Consider the following 19,024-nt stretch of genomic DNA (forward strand, 5'->3'; position numbering starts at 1 on the left):
AAAATTAAAAATAAATAAAAAAAGAAACTTAAAAAAAAACAAAAAAACTCTGCCAATCAACCCCTAAATTCTCAAGACAAATTTGAAGTATCCAATTTTTTAGACAATAATTAAGATTCTCCCATTCCATGATAACTGATGATGCTATTGCCACATAATAAATAACCCAGTGTTAACCATCATCTCAAAAGCAGATCTGGAACACTCTACAAGAAATAAACAAAAATAACTGCATTGGGCCCTGTGCCAGGAAAAACAAGGCACATATTATTATACTCAACTGGTTTAAATGGAAAACTAAATTAGCATAATGAGCGAACTGCTGTGAAAAAATTTTGGAAGTTGAAACACATACAATCAAGTGAAGAGGAAAGAAACTTTTAAAAGAAGTTAAGCACTGGTACATAGTACTGGTACATAAGCACTGATCCCTTAGTACAATTAACAAGAAAGACTCTGTGTCTATTATTTGCATGGCACTGGAGGAGGTGCAACAGGAAACCGTGAAAAAAATAAAAAAGAGAAATTTGGTACATCAGTACAAGAAGAATGAGATGGGAGAAGCAAGCAGCTTAGCACAGATGGTCTAAGAAGGCTTCCATGGGCCTAGGTGGCTTCGGGGAAACCTGCCCATAAAGAAAACAGGCAGGGTTCTTATGATGAAGGGAGGTGATAGATTCCAAATGAGGCAAATTCTGAGGACCTGAGTGTGAGCTTTATTCCTGAAAGTGAACAGGTCAGTTTGGCTTGTCCAGAGGCTTCAACAAGATTAGAAGGTCAGAAAGTGGTCTTAGGGGACCTTACCAGTTGATTCTTGAATAATTTGAAATTAAAATCTGCTTACCGTGAGCTAAGATCTCATGACAAAGTGCCACAATTGGTTTTCCTTAATTGTAATAAAGTACTGGCACCAAAATGTCAGAAAGTTAGTAAAATTTTTATTATAGAAACTGCCTGGTTTTCATTCCCACCACTCTTAATACTGCTTTATAGTAGCAATCAGTGACAAAATTCAGTGGGCACATCTGTCTTCATCTTACTTAACTTCTCCACAGCTTTTGGCTGTCTCTAACCCCTCACCATCATTTCTCTGTCTCTTTTTCTGATATTCTCTCCCTGGTTCCTCAAATATTAGTATGCTCTAAGGTCCTACCCTTGGTTCACCTCTGTCCTCCCTCCTCTTGATGCTACTGTTGGTAGCCCTCAAAATCCCATTCGTATCACTTAGTGAATCACCATCAATACACTGTTGGCTTCCAAATTTATGTGTTCAACCCATTATTCTCTCTTGATCTCCTGATCCATACATCTCTAGAATGTGCACAGACACCTCAAGAGGTGCTTCTAATAGTCAATTCATGAATGTCTCTTGGATGCTTGTTTCTCTTTTGAATAAAAGTCATATTAATCACATATTTACTAAGGCTGCTATAACAGAACAGCACAGACTGGGTAACCTAAACAATAGGAATTTATTTTCTCAAAACTGTGGAAGATGGAAGGTCAAGATCCAGGAGTCAGTAGGGTTGGATTCTTGAGAACTCTCCCCATGGTTCATGAAAGCTATCCTGTGCACATGGCCGGTCATCCCTCTCTGCTACACACCCTGGTGTGGCTCTGTAAGTCTTGATTTCTTCTTTTAAGGACACAAGTCAGATTGGATGAGGACCCACCTGAATGATTTCCTTTTAACTTAATTAATTCTTTTAAAGCCCTATCTCCAAACCTATAGTCATAAACTAAATTACTGTAGGCTGGAGCTTCAATGAAAGCATTTGGGCTGGAGGGACACAATTCAGCTAATAAGAGCCCTTACATCATAAACCTGGAATTCACCAAGTCCTCCCCTCCCTTCATTTCCCACTGTCAAGGCAGGCTGTTACAACTCTGAAGAACACTTACTTCCACATCACCCAGACTCCTCAGAATGGCATAAAAGATCTTGAAGATAGATGCCCAGCCTGTCTATCTTAAGGTTGAACTTCAATTCCCTTTCATATTCTTCTTCTGAACAAAAGTCCACTACTTGCTATTCTGTCACATGAAATTAACATTCCCTTCCCTGCAATCATACTCCACTTATCTTTCAAGATTTGCTTCAGTATTATTCTCCCTGTGAAGTTCTCTTTGACTCTGCTCCACTTCATACTGCCCCCAACCAATCCTGTTCCCTTGCCCAGGAAGAGTTTATCATTTTTGCCATTCTATAGTGTCACTTACTGAATATACTATTTTGCAATTGCTGGATCTATGTCCTCATACCATTATAAACATTTTGAGGCCAGGGGCTCTGGGGAAAAGAATGCAGGTTCCGAAGCTTGATCATATGAGTATAAAATCCAAGTGTTAGCATTTTTTACTATATCAGCTTTGTCAAGTACTGAAATTGATGGGACTAGGAAAAATATTTCATAAGATTATAATGAGGGGCTGGGGTTGTGGCTTAGTGGTAGAGTGCTTGCCTGGCAAGTGCAAGGGCCTGGGTTTGATCCTCAGCACCACATAAAAATAAACAAATAAAATAAATGCATTGTGTTCAACTACAACTAAAAAATAAATATTAAAAAAAGATTATAATGAGCAGTAAATGAAGCAGTAAACGAACCCAAGTGAGACACTTAGCATGAAGCACAGTCTCAATAAAAGCTAGCTAGTTTTATAAAACATATAGAATATAGCAACAAAGATTGATTAAGCATATTCTATGTGCCCTGTCCTCAAGATTTGCATGCATTATTTCTTATAAATCTACAACTTATTTTACTGATGAGGAAGCTTGGTTTCCAAGAAGGCAAGTACCTCTTGGATGCTTGTTTTATTAATCACATGTTTACTAAGGTTGCTATAACAGAACAGCATAGACTGGATAACCTAAACAATAGGAATTTATTTTCTCACAGTTGTGGAAGATGAAAGGTCAAAGCAAAACAGCCAACATGTAGTAGAACCAGGATTTGAACCGAGATTTAGATCCAAAACAGACTGCTTCTGTTTTGACATCTCCAAATGCCAATACTGAAGGCAGGGTAGGGTGCTCACTTAATATTCGTTGGATTATTTAGTCATTATAATTATATTAAATTTTAAAAATAATTTATAAAATTCTATCTATTTAATTTTATTTAATGACATTTTAATCAATCAAATTGCTTAATTGAGAATTGTTTTCTTTTCAGGCCCAAGGAATTTTTTGCTAATTTTTCCCCCACTTTTGAGGACCTGTGATCACACAGATTGTGCCTGTTTCAGCTGTTTATATTAAAAAGCTATCAGGGTTTTCTTTCTTCCTTTCTTTTATTTATGGCAGACAAGACTTCAGATCAGTGAGAAAAGAATCTCTGTTGCCAAGCTGATTGATACACTGACTCAAAATTTATGTCAAAATATATCTTATGGATATATGAATAGAGAAAAACACTTACAGTTTTATATTAAATTCATTCAGCAAGTAATGCCAGATGTGGACACAGAAGTCAGTGGTTACCAGTGTACACATTTTTCTTGGAATGGAAGCATATATGTGTCAAAAAAGGGAGAGTATTTTTATTTATTTATTTACTTAATTATTACTATCTGGGATTGAACCCAGGGACAACTCTTAACCCCTGAGCAATTCCTAGCCCCTTTTTTATTTTTTATTTTGAGACAGGGTTTTACTAAGTTGCTTAAGGCCTCCCTAAGGTGCTGAGGCTAGCTTAAAACTTGGGATTTTCCTTCCTCAGCCTCCCACACTGCCAGGATTACGGGCATCTGCAACCACACCTGGCAAAAAGTAGAGTATTTTAAAAGATGGTAAAACCCATCTGATTTCTCTCACTCACACATATGAATGTAAGAACACACATCAGATGCCCACTTGAAAGCTACTGCAGGTACAAAGAATATTTCACATGATGTGCTAATCTTTCATCAGTTGTTTATTAATGGAAAGTCTTCACTGTATTGCATACGTTATTAGCCCTTCCTATAAAATGTTTTTCTTCATTTCAAATACAACCCCTAACTACATGGAGATTAATGACTAAAGTATTCTACCACTAAGTTACATCCTCAATCCTTTAAATTTTATTCTGAGTCAGGGTCTTGCTAAATTGTTGAGGCTGACCACGGACTCGTGATTCTCCTGCCCCATCCTCCAGAGTAGCTGGGATTATAGGATGTGTACCACCATGCTTGGCCAGTATTTAAAAAAAAAAAATAGAAGTTCACACCATTTGTATCTATCAAGCAAAGTCCATCATAGCGGCTTCTGTAGGGAATTAATTTAATTAACACAAACCTTATTTATATTACTTAGATGAACTTCAATGGTGCAGTATAGGGTCAAATCAGGCCACATGCTCATTTAGAGTTTTCTGGTACAATACTGCTCCATTTACACAAGAACTCTTAATGATTTTTAAATGTTTATTTAGTTCTAAAAATACCACATATTAAGGTGTGTTTTTCCTGCAAGATATGCCATCAAATGATGTTTTCCTCCATTAAATAAAGTTTAAAACAAAAGAGAAAAAATCTTTTTTTTTAAATAATAATTTTCAAAAGTGATAACGTACCATAGTTACTTAGCCTTTCTAAAATACTATATACTTTTCTGGGACATACATAGGCCACATTAGACAAAAGATGTTTTTGAACATTCAGAATATATTAGAAATAATACTTACTCTCATATAAGATAATAGTCATTTGAGGAACGAAGTTATAAACTAAAAAAAAAGATTTAGAAGTTTACTAGCAGATTTTTTAAATTATTAAGTTGCATTTTGCATAATATAATTTTTAAAGTTTGCCATTTTTTCTTTAAATCTTGCAGGAAATTGTTTTATAGTGTACATGTTTCTTCTGGAAAATGGTACTATTTATTATTAAGCACATTTTAATATATTTTAATATAAATGTAGAACTCATTTTTAAGATGAAATTAGGAATCGTTAGTGATTGTCATTAGTTGAGCAGTGCCTTTGCTCCCAAATGGCAGGTGCAACCTTTCACATTCAGGCAGCTCTCCTAGTATAATATGCTGCCCTCTCTGCTCCTTCCCTCAGTTCATTTCAGGGGAAGAGGGAGAATTTAATCCTCTGCATTTGAAAGAGGAGAGGGGCAGGAATAATGTGGTGTCTTCTTTCTCCTTTTTAGGGAGCAATTGCCTTGGCCCTCCAGGTTCCTTACCCCTTGGGGAGCTGTTCCCTGCCCCTTTTCGGCTTTTGACTGAGGGGCACCTCTGCCTTATCCGGAGGAGGAAACTCACTTGCAGTTAGAGATATGCCCCTTCCTGTTTTATTAGTTTAATCAGAAATAAGGGTGATATTTTGCACTCTAATATGCCTTACTCTTTTTCCGTTCTCAACTGATTCAGAACTTGGGTAGTGAAAAGGGTACTTTTAACCAAGCTCTTTCAAATCTTAGTGAAAAGGCACACTTTACTCCTGTTATCCATTGCAGTCTGCCAAAACGGCGATTTCTCCCCTATCAATACATGTGAGGGAAATAAGACAAAGGTGATTAAATAATTTGTGTAATTAAGCATGTCTTTCATGTTCAAAGAAAGTCAATTAAAGTTGGATTAAACTGTCCCCTTCAAAGCTGGGAGGGGGGAACAAGCCATATATTTCCTGCAGAGGAGAGTTTTATATTTCTACTTGTCCACACATCTATGTAAATATACAAAACATATATACATATGTGTAGTGTGTGTATATAGAAATATATATAATTTTATTCAAAGAATCCTTACTTTTTGTATTCTTCTATTCAAAAGAAAATAGAAATACCAAAACTGCATGCACTGATTTCCCATTATCTTTGTGGAACTGACATTGGACAGTATTAACACTTGTTCTAATACCCAAATTATTTACATATGAGACTGTTCTTCTCTTATATATTTAAAATATGCCACAGTTTCATGCAAATATGCAGAAAAAGTCATATATTTGCAAAATTTTCAAATGACAGAAGTAGGGGCACCAAACTGTGACAGTTCTTCATTTGGGTTGTCATTTAAAGAGATATAATATTTTTTGAACACTCTCACACTTTTTTTTTTAAAGAGAGAGTGAGAGAGGAGAGAGAGAGAGAGAGAGAGAGAGAGAGAGAGAGAGAGAGAGATAATTTTTTTTTGAGATAATTTTTTTTAATATTTATTTTTTAGTTCTCGGCGGACACAACATCTTTGTTGGTATGTGGTGCTGAGGATCGAACCCGGGCCGCACGCATGCCAGGCCAGCGCGCTACTGCTTGAGCCACATCCCCAGCCCCTCTCACACATTTTTAAAAAGAGGTAAAGAATCCACTCCTAAAAAAAAACACAGATGTTGCAATGTCAAGTAGCTGGTTCTAATAAAGAACTCACTACATAGGAAATCAATACAAGATAAACAGCTTTTTTTTTCTAGTTACTAGAACACCTACTCTACTGCTTTTTAAAACAAACAGTATCAGCATTTTTAGTGTTATTTTTGCTGGCTTATATTAAATGCAGGCAATTTCTTCATAAGCTATAAACAGAATATAAAGGTGAGCAACATGAACTCAGGATAAATAGCTCATGAGTTTAAAGATATTTGCAAAGCTTGTTTCTCAAACACAACTATTACACTGTTATGTATTAGAAGGCACAGGATAGACATTTGTTGGTAACATTCTATGCTAACAGCCACTAAACTGGAGTTCTTAATGTCATACATAAAATAAAATTTTTTGCACTTCTACAATTTGAGCCGTGGCACTTTAAATGAAACAAGAAATATATTTTTAATCACATCATTTTAACTTCACTTATCCTATCAATTTCTTTTTCTTTTTCTTTTCTTTTTGCATAATACAATGAAGTGATGTGAATCTCTATGTAGAGATAAATTCTGTTCTCATCCTTATCCTAGTTACAGAGGAATATCAACTTCTGGTTTCTATTTACAAAGATGTAAATGCATGGGACTCTCTGTGATTTTGGAATATGCACCAAATACTGACTGCTAACAGTTATGAATATTTATCAGTTGGTGTTATTAAAAAGGCAATTTTTTTCCGTTCTCAAGTTTTTGAGTAAACAATTTCAAAATGTTACTCCATCTGTCAATGTTTTCTGAAAACAGAACAAACCTTCTTTTTTATCTTCTGGAGTAATCTTCACTTTTGTATCTGTTATATCTTTGAATGAGGCCAGAAAAAGTACTACATCTCCTTTCTCATTCTTTATAGGAACGATATCCAGTAGGCACCAAAACGGAGACCCTGTAATGATAATAAGAATATAAATCAGCCATTGCCTCCTGTTTTTCCTATTAAAAAATTAATAAAAATAAAGCCCTTACATTTTTTTTTATCCCATAACTCTCTCCCAACTTAAAGTGTCAGTTTTCAGATTCTGTAACTATTTAGCCTAATGCGTATCTCTTCATTCCCAAATGAAATGCTTTCCTGTATTCTGAACAAGAACATTCGTTTGAGCTGAGACATTTCTGCTTACAGCATTCATCTATTCACAGATAATTTTCTTTCATTTCTATGATGGAAAAATAAATACTTCAATACAGTGAATTCCCACGTATTTGGGAGTTGACTTCAAAGTCAAGGCAGAAGTTAAAAAATAAGAGTCAGAAATAGTTTTGATATTTTTGACTTATTTTGTATATAGTGTATTAGATTTCATGACATTCACCATAGCCAATGTACCCATCCAGCCATGGGGTCTTTTTTTTTTTCTTTAGTTGAGCACTATATGAATTCATTGACATATTTAGAGGTCATTTGATATAAAAATCATATTTTTATTGCAGCTGCCATTGTATTTCTTTAAAAGCATGGATGACTTCATATGCAATAAATGTGTATAGGATATGCTGCTATCATTAAGTATGCATGGAATATAACAAATATCATGAGGTGTGCATGGAATGTAATAAGGTATGCCTGCCTCCCCACACCTTCCTTATAGTTTCAGAGTCATTATTTCTTCCTTACTCTTTTGATTCAAACCTATGGTTTCCCTTTTATTCATCTGTCACCATATCTATGCCTGGGTGATCTCATTTCAACATTTCATCACCAGGCTCCACGAAACCTTGGATCTAAGCGTGGCTCCAACACTAACAAGCCATGTGACTGTGAGGAAGTCAATTAATCTTTCTGGAAGTTGGTTCCCTCCATTGTAACATTCCCACATCCACATCTATTGTGGATAAAGTAACCCTAAAAATGTGGAGATGATAAATCAATTCTACTGTCTGTGACTAATGGAGAAACCTCATAAATGAGCCATATCCCTGAGCAAATGCTGTTCTCTCCATCATTCCAGAATAGCACTTGTTTAAAATTCTATCTGTAGCTACCATTTCAAGCTGGGACCTTTTTTTGCTAATGCTATAGCTATAGTAAGAAAAAATAAAATAAAAAATAAAAAGAGCCATCAGGTCAAACTAACAAGCAGATCCTAGAGAAAATAATAGTGGGATGCAGAAAGTGGTCTGAATCTAATATTTGGTTCCCATTTTAAGGCATCTCTCTGTCAATTACCTTTGCAAGAATATGACCAACTCATAACAGAAGCTATTAATTTTCCTGAAAGTCTCTTTTATGGGTGCACTTAGTCAAGCTTCACTATTGTCTCCGCAGAGCCTTTGCCCGGATGCACCAATGTACTTTGGAAAGAAGCTAAAGCCCAAAAATGTGGTGAAAAGCTGAAGAAATAGCTGCCAACGCAGCAATATTTTCTAATCATCTCTCTGCACACAGATCACTTCCTGTCATGTGCTGGGAGAGCAGAAAGTTTACTTTGAAATTTGTCTTTTAAATTACTAGATGTGATCCTTGACATTTGATGAATTCAATGAGTGTGTTGATCTGAATCTCTTTGAATTTTAATTTTATAATGATTTGGCATGAACTAGGATGACGTCTGCATTTCCTGTGCCTATATGACCAAAAAAGTTTATTAGGAAAACAATATAAGGGACATATAGAACTATTTCCTTCCCTTGCTTTCCCCCTCCTGATCAGCTGCTCCAGATTTATCCACACAAACTGCTTTAAAATTTTGGCTTGTGGTACCTCTAAAGATAGAAAGCAAAGCATATGCCAGTTGCTTCTTTTCCCAGAAAGACAGGATAGATGCCCAAAGCTACCAATCAGGTTTAAAGCAAGACCCTTCACACTTAGCTTTCTCACTTGTCCTTTCCTTCTCTGCTTTCCTCAATCTCTCTGCCACGCCTTCCTCCCTGGCTCGATGCCATTCTTCAACCTTGTGTGACTGTAATAATTCAAGGCTATTCCCCAGGGTTGGCTTTTCCCTGCCCTACCCATGAGCACAATGATGACCAACTTCTTTCGGTCAAGAGCAATTCAGTCCCAGTGTAATAAACCTCTCACAGGGTTATGGCTGCAGTTAGCAAGTCCCTCAGCCTTGAATTCCGAGATGTGAATGATTCTTAAGGGCAGGGTTAGAGGGCATAAATCTTGTGTCAATTTTAACTCCTTCTGTATATAGCAGCAGTAATTACCACATGCCCTCCCCCCGCCACCTCCGAGTGCTAAAACAAACGAGGATCTGCCAGGATTTAAGTTAATAACACCTCTAATTTCCATGAATACATACAATTGATGTAGAATAAAACAGGGTTCATACCTTATATGGTAGAGTGTACTTTGGGAATTGAATAAATAGTTACACAAGAGCTTAAATCTAGTGGAATATCCTACAGCTCCATTTTGGTACTTTTTGTTTTTGCTGATTGGGAAACAAGGATACAAGAGAATTTTATTTGCTAATACCTACAATTGCAAGAGGACTCAACTCACTTGCTTTCTGTATACACTCCCCATAAGATTATATTTGGCAGAAAATGGAAATGAATGGTAAGATTTCCAGTATAAGTCCATGGTTTAATAACTCAATACAAGGAGTTACCTATATTGAAAGTTGAAGATACAGAAAAAGGTATAGGAAGTTGAATCAAGAGGGATCCTACTCTCTTTAATGACAGTGCTGTCATGATGGGAAAGAGTTTGTCTCCCCAAAAGTGGGAATGGAAGTAATGGTTCTTCAGTGCAATATCAGGTAAAGCCTTCCCCCCCACACCCGCACCCCCATATACAAGAAATGAATTGAACCCACTGGAGACCTCCTTGAACTTGGCAGTCAGTGTTTAATGAAAAATGAGGGGTTCATAAAGAAACGTGTTACATTTATTTTTGTATTTTAAAAAATGGGGCTGCAGTGTAGCTAAGTGGTGGAGCATTTGCTTGGCATGAGGCCCTATTGATAGTGGTGGATTGTGAGATTGTGGTTTTCTTCTCAGAATCTTTATTTTCAGATTTTCTAGAATGGTACCAGAACAGAATTATGGTGTCTCTAGAGATTGGGGTAAAGACATAAAATTAAAATTAAAAATTAGAGTAGCAACAAGAGAGACAAGGTGTTGTTTCTGGAGAGATCCCTTTTAAAACATATTCTCCATGATTTGAAGGACAAGTTGAAACAGATATTGAAAGGAAAGAAAGAAGGAAGGCAGGAAGGCAGGAAGGCAGGAAAGAAGAAAGGAAGAAAGGAAGGAAGGAAGGAAGGAAGGAAGGAAGGAAGGAAGGAAGGAAGGAAGGAAGGAAGGATCGATCCAATGATGCTCAACTGAATTGAATATGCCAAGTTTTTGTTTTCTTTTCCTCTTTTCCATTTTTCTTCAAGTTTCCTCTTTCTTTAAATAAAACATACCCTTTTTCTCCCCAGGAGTTTTATATTCCACCCCTTAGATTTCTCAATTAATTAGGAACAAAGGACCTTGGGAACTTGAGATCCAAAAAAAAAAAAATACCCACACAAAATGCTTTAGTCAATAGTTTAAACATCCTTGCTCAACAAGTTATTTACTGTATTATTGATCCGTGAAGCTATTACTTGCTTTGGGGGGAAAAAAAAAGCAAATTGGTTCACATGATAAACAGATAATTCTTGCCTACACTTAAAAGGATTTCCCAAGTACAGTTGGGATAGTTTTAGAGGAGGAATTAGGACAATTGAGTTGACATCAATAATCAATACATATAAAAAGGTCCCGAGAATATAATGCACATGGCAAGGACCTAGTGATAGCTGTCATTTATTGACCATCTATCATGTGCCTTGCATGCATTATACTTAAACTTCTCACTGATCAGCTGTAGCCATTGTTTTGCCACATTGAACTGTATTTCACAGTTGTGGAAGTTGAGATGTGTAGTATTTTCTTCTGGGTCACAAGCTAATAAGTGTCAAAGGCCAGAATTTACACACAAGTCTGAGTCTGATTTTTTAATTTTGCTTTACGATAATATTCTGGAAGAGACCCTATTCTATGAACAACATTTTAGTCTATGAATTTCATTTTCATTGAATGCTCCTTTCTACACATGCTACAGGGCAGGATGAAACATGCATTTTTAAAATGTCCTATTATAAGGGGAAAAAAGTGAAATAAGACCTTTGGATAATAAATAAAACCCCACTCTTAACCCCACAATAAGAGTAGAACCCCTTTTTGAAATGAGATTCAGGGCTATTTTGGTTTAGAATTAGACTCCATCCTTCACTGAGGTACACATGGTTTTAATCCTTGAATTTTCCTGAGTATCAGATGAGACAGTGGGATCAGAAACCTACCACTGGAACTTCTTTTAGTCCCCAGGTAGAGATAGAAGAGATGTACTCACACAAGCTTTGCAATTACGATTTCTCTATGCCATTACCTAGGTTGTTCACATATTCAGAACTGTATTCTGGTCTCATTCACGAAGCCTTGGTCTGATCCCAACCCCTGGTGTTCTGGGACACCTTCTGGCTGTCCTAGAAAGCTTCCAAGATGGTGGTTTGTATGCCATGGCAGCTCCCTGTAGGATATACAGCAATGTCCCTCAAACTCATCTCTTCTAAGACCAGAAAGCACTAAGGGAAGTGAGCTCCAGTCAGTCAGCATTTGGGACATCCCCTGGCTCTTTCTTCTTAATGAGTCCTTGGACAAAAGGTACCCAGATGAGATTGATAATTATTAGGGATTAGAAAAATTTCTAATCTGACAGGTTTGTTTTCATGATTGCTACTTGTGAGCTGCTATTCTGAGAACAAAACACTGAAGTAAACTCATTCCCTTGATACTTGACTTTAAGAAAACAATTTAAGATTTCATCAAACTAGCAGTTGTTCAGCAAGAAAGAACTTGATTTAAATGAGAGTCTGAGGATTAAGTTAACCTTCTTTAATTGCACAAGGCTTTAGTTGGAGGAATCTATGGTCTTTTCGGGGCAATGGAAATAACTGTTGGTACCAATACATAAACATAATGCCTACATGGATGCAGCATGGTAGAGACAGACTATTATTCTCAGATTATCTATAGGACCCTAAAGAGAATATTTTAGAGATTGCATATTGCAAGCAATTGGACATAAAGTTATTCATTCATTCAATAGACATTTATTGATTGCCTCCTGTAGCTGGCACAGTTCTAGGTGTTTGGCTGCACCAGCAAAGAAAAAAACAGAATGGACCTGTCATATGCCTTGAGAGTACATTTATTCTAACTTGGAGAGAAAAACAATTAATTATAGCTATGATATGTAGGTAAATTATATAGCTCATTAGAAGGTCTTAAATGCTATATAGCAAAAAGAAAAAGAGCGGGGTGAAGGGAGAGGTATGGGAGAATGTGCAAGAGGGAGTAGGACTGTGTAATAATTCTTAAGGAATAAACCACAAAGTGCTTCTTCACATTATTTTTGAATATTAGTGACCTATTAGTGTATCATCGGAGGTCCTCTTAGAAGCATACCATGAGAAGACAGATGTAGGTTTGAAGTCAAGTGAAGGACAACAGGAAAGAAGAAAAACTGGATGAAGGTGTCTTAGACTGCAGTGTAGTTCTAAGAAGTTCAGCAAGGCCATGAAGTGGTGGGGGTCATCTGAATGAGAAACAGGCCTGTCTTAGCATCCTTGCTTAGTTCTTTCCTTGCCTGGGAGATGCCCATGGAATATTTGACTTCTGTGTCAACACAGTGATGTTTCAGAGCATAGCAGTTGGGGCTGTCAATCAGTTACTCTCCTGTAATCTGAGCCATGAGAGCACATTCTCATGATTGTCACAGTCAGTAGAGTCAACATTTCATACCTTTGTCAGAATAGCATCCGTGCTTCCTTCCTCCTGTACTGCACCACCAAATTCCACTAGGAAGCATACCTCTTAGCATGCAGTCTTTGTAGAATTATCCAACCTGGTGCTCTGGCTAACCCTTCCTGAGGAGTGGACTATCATCCATGCTGAACCAGTGTTTCCTCTTCTCAAGATCAAAAGTGAAGAAGATATGAGGTTCACTCAACAATGAAGCCTGAGAAACCTTGTTATTCTTGCTGCCTAGGCCTCACAGAACACTACTGCTTCCTGGCTTTTTCACCCCTTTCTTCAGTTTGTTTAAGTTACATCAATGCTTTCAATAAATTACCATTTTTGCTTAAGATAATCAGAATCAATTTATGTTGCTTGCAAAGAACTGTAATTAAAAGTGGGGTATTTAAAGGAGAGTTGAGATACACTGGGAGAAAACCAAGCTAAGATGACATTGCATGTCATCAAGTTTTGGGATCTCCATTTGATTACTGAGATTCCTGTCCACACCAAACCTGCATAAGGAATATAAAGCTACTTCTCCTAGTTAAGAGCTCTGAAAAGATTAGGGTTAATAGCTTTGAAGTATTGAGTACATTTTGAATAGTTGCATGAAGTAAAGGCTAGTGCACATGTAACACCAATTCTTTAGCCACAGAGGAACACAACTGTGGCTCAGTATTAGTATTTGCTAGCATTTGCTGAAGTCAGTGGTGGTAGATCGTGTTGTAATAGTCTCTGTCTTTTGTGGATCTATGACAATACTAATTTTTTTTTAAGTGAAGGAAACATATCACACATATACTTTGGAAAAATGGATAATTCTATTTCAAATACCTAATCCAATATCAAGTTGAAATACACAAAGTCATCTCAGATTGCTGGAATTAGAAAAGATCTTAGAGATGATGAGATGGAACTCTCTATAGTAAAGATGAAAATCCTGCAGAGGGGTTAATGAAACTATCTAAGGTCAAAATGTTAAATTGTGAAAAGAACTGGAACTAGGTCTCAATCATATAACTCTCAGTTTCGTGAGCTTTCTATTAAAACACAATGCATTTCTTCATACCTTAAAAATAAATAACCTAACCAAAGGAATAATGATGAAAGGAATAAAAATCTAGTTTTGACATCTAAAAGGGAAAACTTTGACTTGCATATATTATTGATAAAAGAAGCTAAGACATAACAAGTCCAGCATTGATGAAGTCCTTTTTTTTAAGCAGTTAGGTTCAGAATTAGAACCTGTGCTCTAAGCGGTTGGGAAAATAAAGTAAATGAGATGGAAAAGAAACCAGAAGTGCTGAGATGAAAATTGAAAATAAAGAAGAATCGAAAAGAAATGGTTAAGCAGAGCATGACAATTCTTCAGTGTATAAATATGTGATTACAGTTTTAGGTGACAATTTAGCACTTTCTAAGAATATGCAGACAACAAACATACTGAACATTTCTTCCATTGTGCAAACTCAACTCTCAACGAAGACTCGCAAACGCTGCGCCAGATTGCCCTGAGTCACAACTTGGCAGGCATGTGAGGAAAACAGTTAGACGTCTTCCACAACTTACTGCTTCTCTCCAAAAATAGAGAAGACACCTCACCGACCCCAGTGTCTGTGGGAGCATGGTGGTGCTTAGGTTACCAAGGTGAGGGATCAGCTCGGACAAGTTCATCTTTACATTACTAATCAGATACCTAGCCCAAGAAAGTCATCATTTCATGAAAAATAAATTTATGCACACAACATTTTCTTACTAGCTTCCATATGATTATAGGCCAGGAAAAAATCACATTATAAGCCTATATGTATAATTAAGATGTGAAAATTCTAAATTGAGGAATCCATTTGGATATTCAATCTAACAGATCTGGGTGTTCATCTTCAGAGGTCAGAAAACTAATTCTACAAAAGGCCAGGTAGTACACACTTTCTGGCTGCGTAGTTCATGTGGTCTCTGTCTCAAGTACTTGTCTCTGCCAATGTAGTGCTAAAATAGTGATAGATGATATGTAAACTAATGAGCATGGCTGTTTTGCAATAAATCTTCATTTACAAAAACACTCATCCTGCCAAACAGAGGCCATGATTTGCCAACTCTTCAAGAGGAAGCCTATAGATTGCTGAATACCAGGAGTTCATTCTAAACTCTTGGGAATTTTTGACCAGTCTTTCTGCTACCAAAGTATTTACAAAGCACTATTTGTTAGTGCAAGAACCAGAAGTATTTCTTTAAACAGAATTAACAGTGCCTTGTAAAAGGAGATTATCCAATCAGACAAACCTATCTTCCAAAATAAAGGCTAAGACTAATTATTTCCTTTCCTGATTGATGAGAATATATTTAATTTTACTTCACCTGAAAAATAAGCATGGCCATACGTGATCTAGAAGGATCTCTGACAAGGTTTTTAACTTCCAAATTCATGAACAGAAGCTACTTTGGGAACTAAAGCATTAAGTAAGAACTTTGTAAACTGCATCACAAAACTAAAGGCATATGAATCAGGCATCTAAAGGAGTATAATGGAAGACTGTGGCCAAGGAGTCTAAGTAGTCAGGCCAAAGCATTAGAATACCATGCAGAGAAACTTTCACTCTGACAATCACTAAAAACGAATGGAGAGGGATGAATACATTCTAAATCATTATAGATATTATACACAATGAAACAATCTTAGATAGTTGGGTTTTTCTTTTTAACCTCAAAACACATCCTGAGTTTAACATTTTCCCTTTTAGTAGTATCTTTTCTTAGTAGCATTGTTAACAAGATTTCTTTGCTGTTCCAGTTCTAGTGTATTTCTGAAACAAAGCGCTTTTCTTTTTTCTTTTTAAATAGTGGAACATGATGTTTCAAAAGATAATTTAGTGAACTCTAAAGTGAAGAATTCTGGGAAAGTAAAGATTTCAAGAAAAATTGCTTTCCTTATCATAGAGGAAATCAGCTCTCTAGTGATAACTTGGTTATATTACCAATTCGTAGAGATGTCCCAAGTCAATTATACATGTATATATTCACTCATAGTAATTTTTTAAAATATGCTTCTCAGATCCTATCAGCAATGATCTTTGGATGCTAAAATACACACACACATACACACACACACACACACACACACACACACGAAAATCGAAAGCCATGCTAAAGCCATTCCTCCCCCTCGAACCCCCAAAACATATATTCTTACACATCCAAGAAAGTATAAAAGCTAGGTAGGGTGTTTCCTGTGGATGATGCACATTTTAAAGTCATTCCTGATACTTCTTTCTTTTCCCTCAAACCAAAGAAGATCATTGAATATTGTCAAATCCAGTGGCTAACACTCTAAAATTGCTTTTGAATCCACTCTCGAGTTTTCCTTGACCAAGTCCTAGACTAAGCCCAGGTCTCTCAACCTTTCTGGTTCCTGAGCATTGCCCGGAGGCTTGTGAAAGCACAGGTGGCTGGGCCCCGGACCTAGATTTGATTCAGAAGGTCTGGGTAGGTCTGGATAAATTGCAATCCTCACAAGTCCCAGATGATGCTGTCACTGCTGGTCTTCGGGTCATACCCAAAAACACTTGTCTGAGTCACCATTATTGCTTATGTGAAATTAGCTGTCTCACGTGGCCGCAAAATGATCTTTTGTAAAATGAAATGTTCATCATATGACTCCCATCTTAAAACAAATGGACTCTTTTAATTAATTTCTGATTGTCTGAGCCTGGTCTACAGAGCCTCACTCCACCTGCTCTAGCTCCCTGGCTGCCAGCCTTCCAGTGTAACGTGGCCTTCTTTACATTTCTCCAATGAGAACTTTTACCTCAGGACCTTTGCACATGTGGTTCCTTTGCCTAGAGTGCTTTCATTCTCTCCTCCATGTAGTCATCTGCTATTTGTTCTTCCAAATACAACTACGATATTATTTCCATAATGAAGCCTTTTTTATATTCCATACCTGATCAGAAGCCCTTGATATTACCTCCCATAGAGCCCTGCATGTTGCCTTCAAGTTACTTGTTTTAGTCAGCTTTTTCACTGCTGTGACCAAAAGATCTAATGAGAATGATTTACAGAGGAAAATTTTATTTGAGAGCTCATAGTTTCAAAGGTCTCAGTCAGTCCCTAGATGTCTGACTCCCCTGCTTTGAGCCGGAGTGTTAGGCAGAACATCAAGGCAGAGGGTGTGGTAGAGGAAAGCAGTTGGGAATCCTGCCACCAGGGAAAGAAAGAAAGTTCTGCTCAAAAAGAATAATATATATATATACCCCAAAGGCACCCCCTCCCCAATGATCCACCTCCTCCAGCCACACCCTAACTGCCTACAGTCACCACTAAATTAATCCCTCTCAGAGGATTAATGCACTGCTTAGGTTAACCGGATCATTTCATCTCTAAGCTTTCTTGCACTGTCTCACACATGAGTTTTTGGGAGATCCCTCATGTCTAAACCATAACACTATCTAATAGTTTGGTATAATTATATGATCAGAAATTCCTTCTCTTACCCTCCTCTTAGGTGCAGGAGGGTAAGAGCAATGTCTCCCCTTTCCTTGTACTCTCTCTTGTACAAAGCAGAGCACCTGGTCCAAACATAGCAAATCCTATAAAAATTTGTGTTCAAAAGAATGAAATTAATTATAGAAAGATAAACTGAAACTTTGAAATCATAATGCTGTTGTTTGCAAGAGCGATTAATGTTTACTGATCACACATCATGTATCAGATAGTATGGAAAGCTCTTGGCAAGCAGTATCTTGTACAAGTCTCTGAAGCAGATGCTAGTACTGTTCTTGCCTTTTTTTTTTTTTTTTTTTTTTTCAGAAGAGAAAGCCAGGAAGGCTCCGGAAGTTAAAGTACACTGCCCCAAAGGAATGGAAGCGTTTTTTTTTTTTTTTTCCCTTTGCTTGGTAGATTTAAATCTAGTCTAAGACTCATTACAATGAGCATCTATGTGATTCTTTATATTTTCTATAGCTTACTTTCTTCATCTGATTCTCTCACCAACTTTAAGAGATAAATATCTGTGTTTGCCTTTTACAGGAAAGATTAGGTATTGAAGGGTTAAACTGCTTGGCTAAAATCACGTTCAGCACAGTAGTGACTGCATGAAGACCTGAACTCAATTCTTCAAACACAATGGCCATCCTTTTTTTTTTTTTCATTGTAGCACACTGGAAATTGAAAAAAACCCAAGTGCTTTCTATTAAGGAATTTTACAATATTTTTGTTTTCAAATATGCATCTAAAAATGTGAATTCATTAGAACAGACAGCCAAGTTGCTAAAGCCCAGCAACTGAACTACTTCTTGGAGAGCTCTTTCAGCCTTGAGAGACAATCACATGTCAGAGCTTCTAAGTAAAGTAAAATACTCCTTTTCACATTCAGAGTGGTTCCATTGTCCACATTCTCCAACAACATGCACAGGAGTTCCTGAGGTATGGCAAGTGGCTGGCACCTTGCTTTATCCTCGGGTGTGCTCTGGGGAGACACTGGCCTTTCTTGGCTGCTGCCTTACTTGCTTACCTCCTTTGTGTTTGCACTGGCCCAACCTCCCAGAGGCATCTGCGATACACAAGACCAGAGCAGAGAGATGTCAATGACTGACCCTTTAGGCTTTAGTCACACATTCATGAATTAGATGCCTCAGAACTGCCTGGCTTTTTCCCATGCAAACCAACATTGACTTCTCAGCCCATCAGAGAACTCCAGTATGCCACAATGCCCCTCCTCCTATGTGTGTAAAGGTTGAAAACTGAAAGGATGTTGTCAAGAAGAAAATATCTTAGTCATGCAACCCTCAAGCATGTCTAAAGTGATGTGATTTTTCAATGTGTTGATTCTGTGATTCTTGTCCAACTCTTAGCTGGGACATCACAGAACCCATTAGCATCTCTTTGAATATGGTTCG

The 19,024-nt window shown here is 37.1% G+C and overlaps 1 protein-coding gene across 1 annotated transcript in view; it reads right to left on the reverse strand.

Moving 5' to 3' along the window:
• The window catches only part of KCNH8 (potassium voltage-gated channel subfamily H member 8), a gene marked incomplete at both ends in the record, with an annotated part of 338,632 nt that overhangs the window by 200,128 nt on the left and 119,480 nt on the right, over positions 1 to 19,024 (reverse strand). The window contains one exon of the mRNA XM_081287390.1: positions 7,105 to 7,236. Coding sequence (XP_081143516.1) covers positions 7,105 to 7,236 — 132 coding nt within the window. The remainder of the gene's footprint in view (positions 1 to 7,104; positions 7,237 to 19,024) is intronic.

The sequence above is a fragment of the Spermophilus citellus genome, assembly GCF_964194105.1.
Source record: "Spermophilus citellus genome assembly, chromosome: 3".
Lineage (NCBI taxonomy): Eukaryota > Metazoa > Chordata > Mammalia > Rodentia > Sciuridae > Spermophilus > Spermophilus citellus.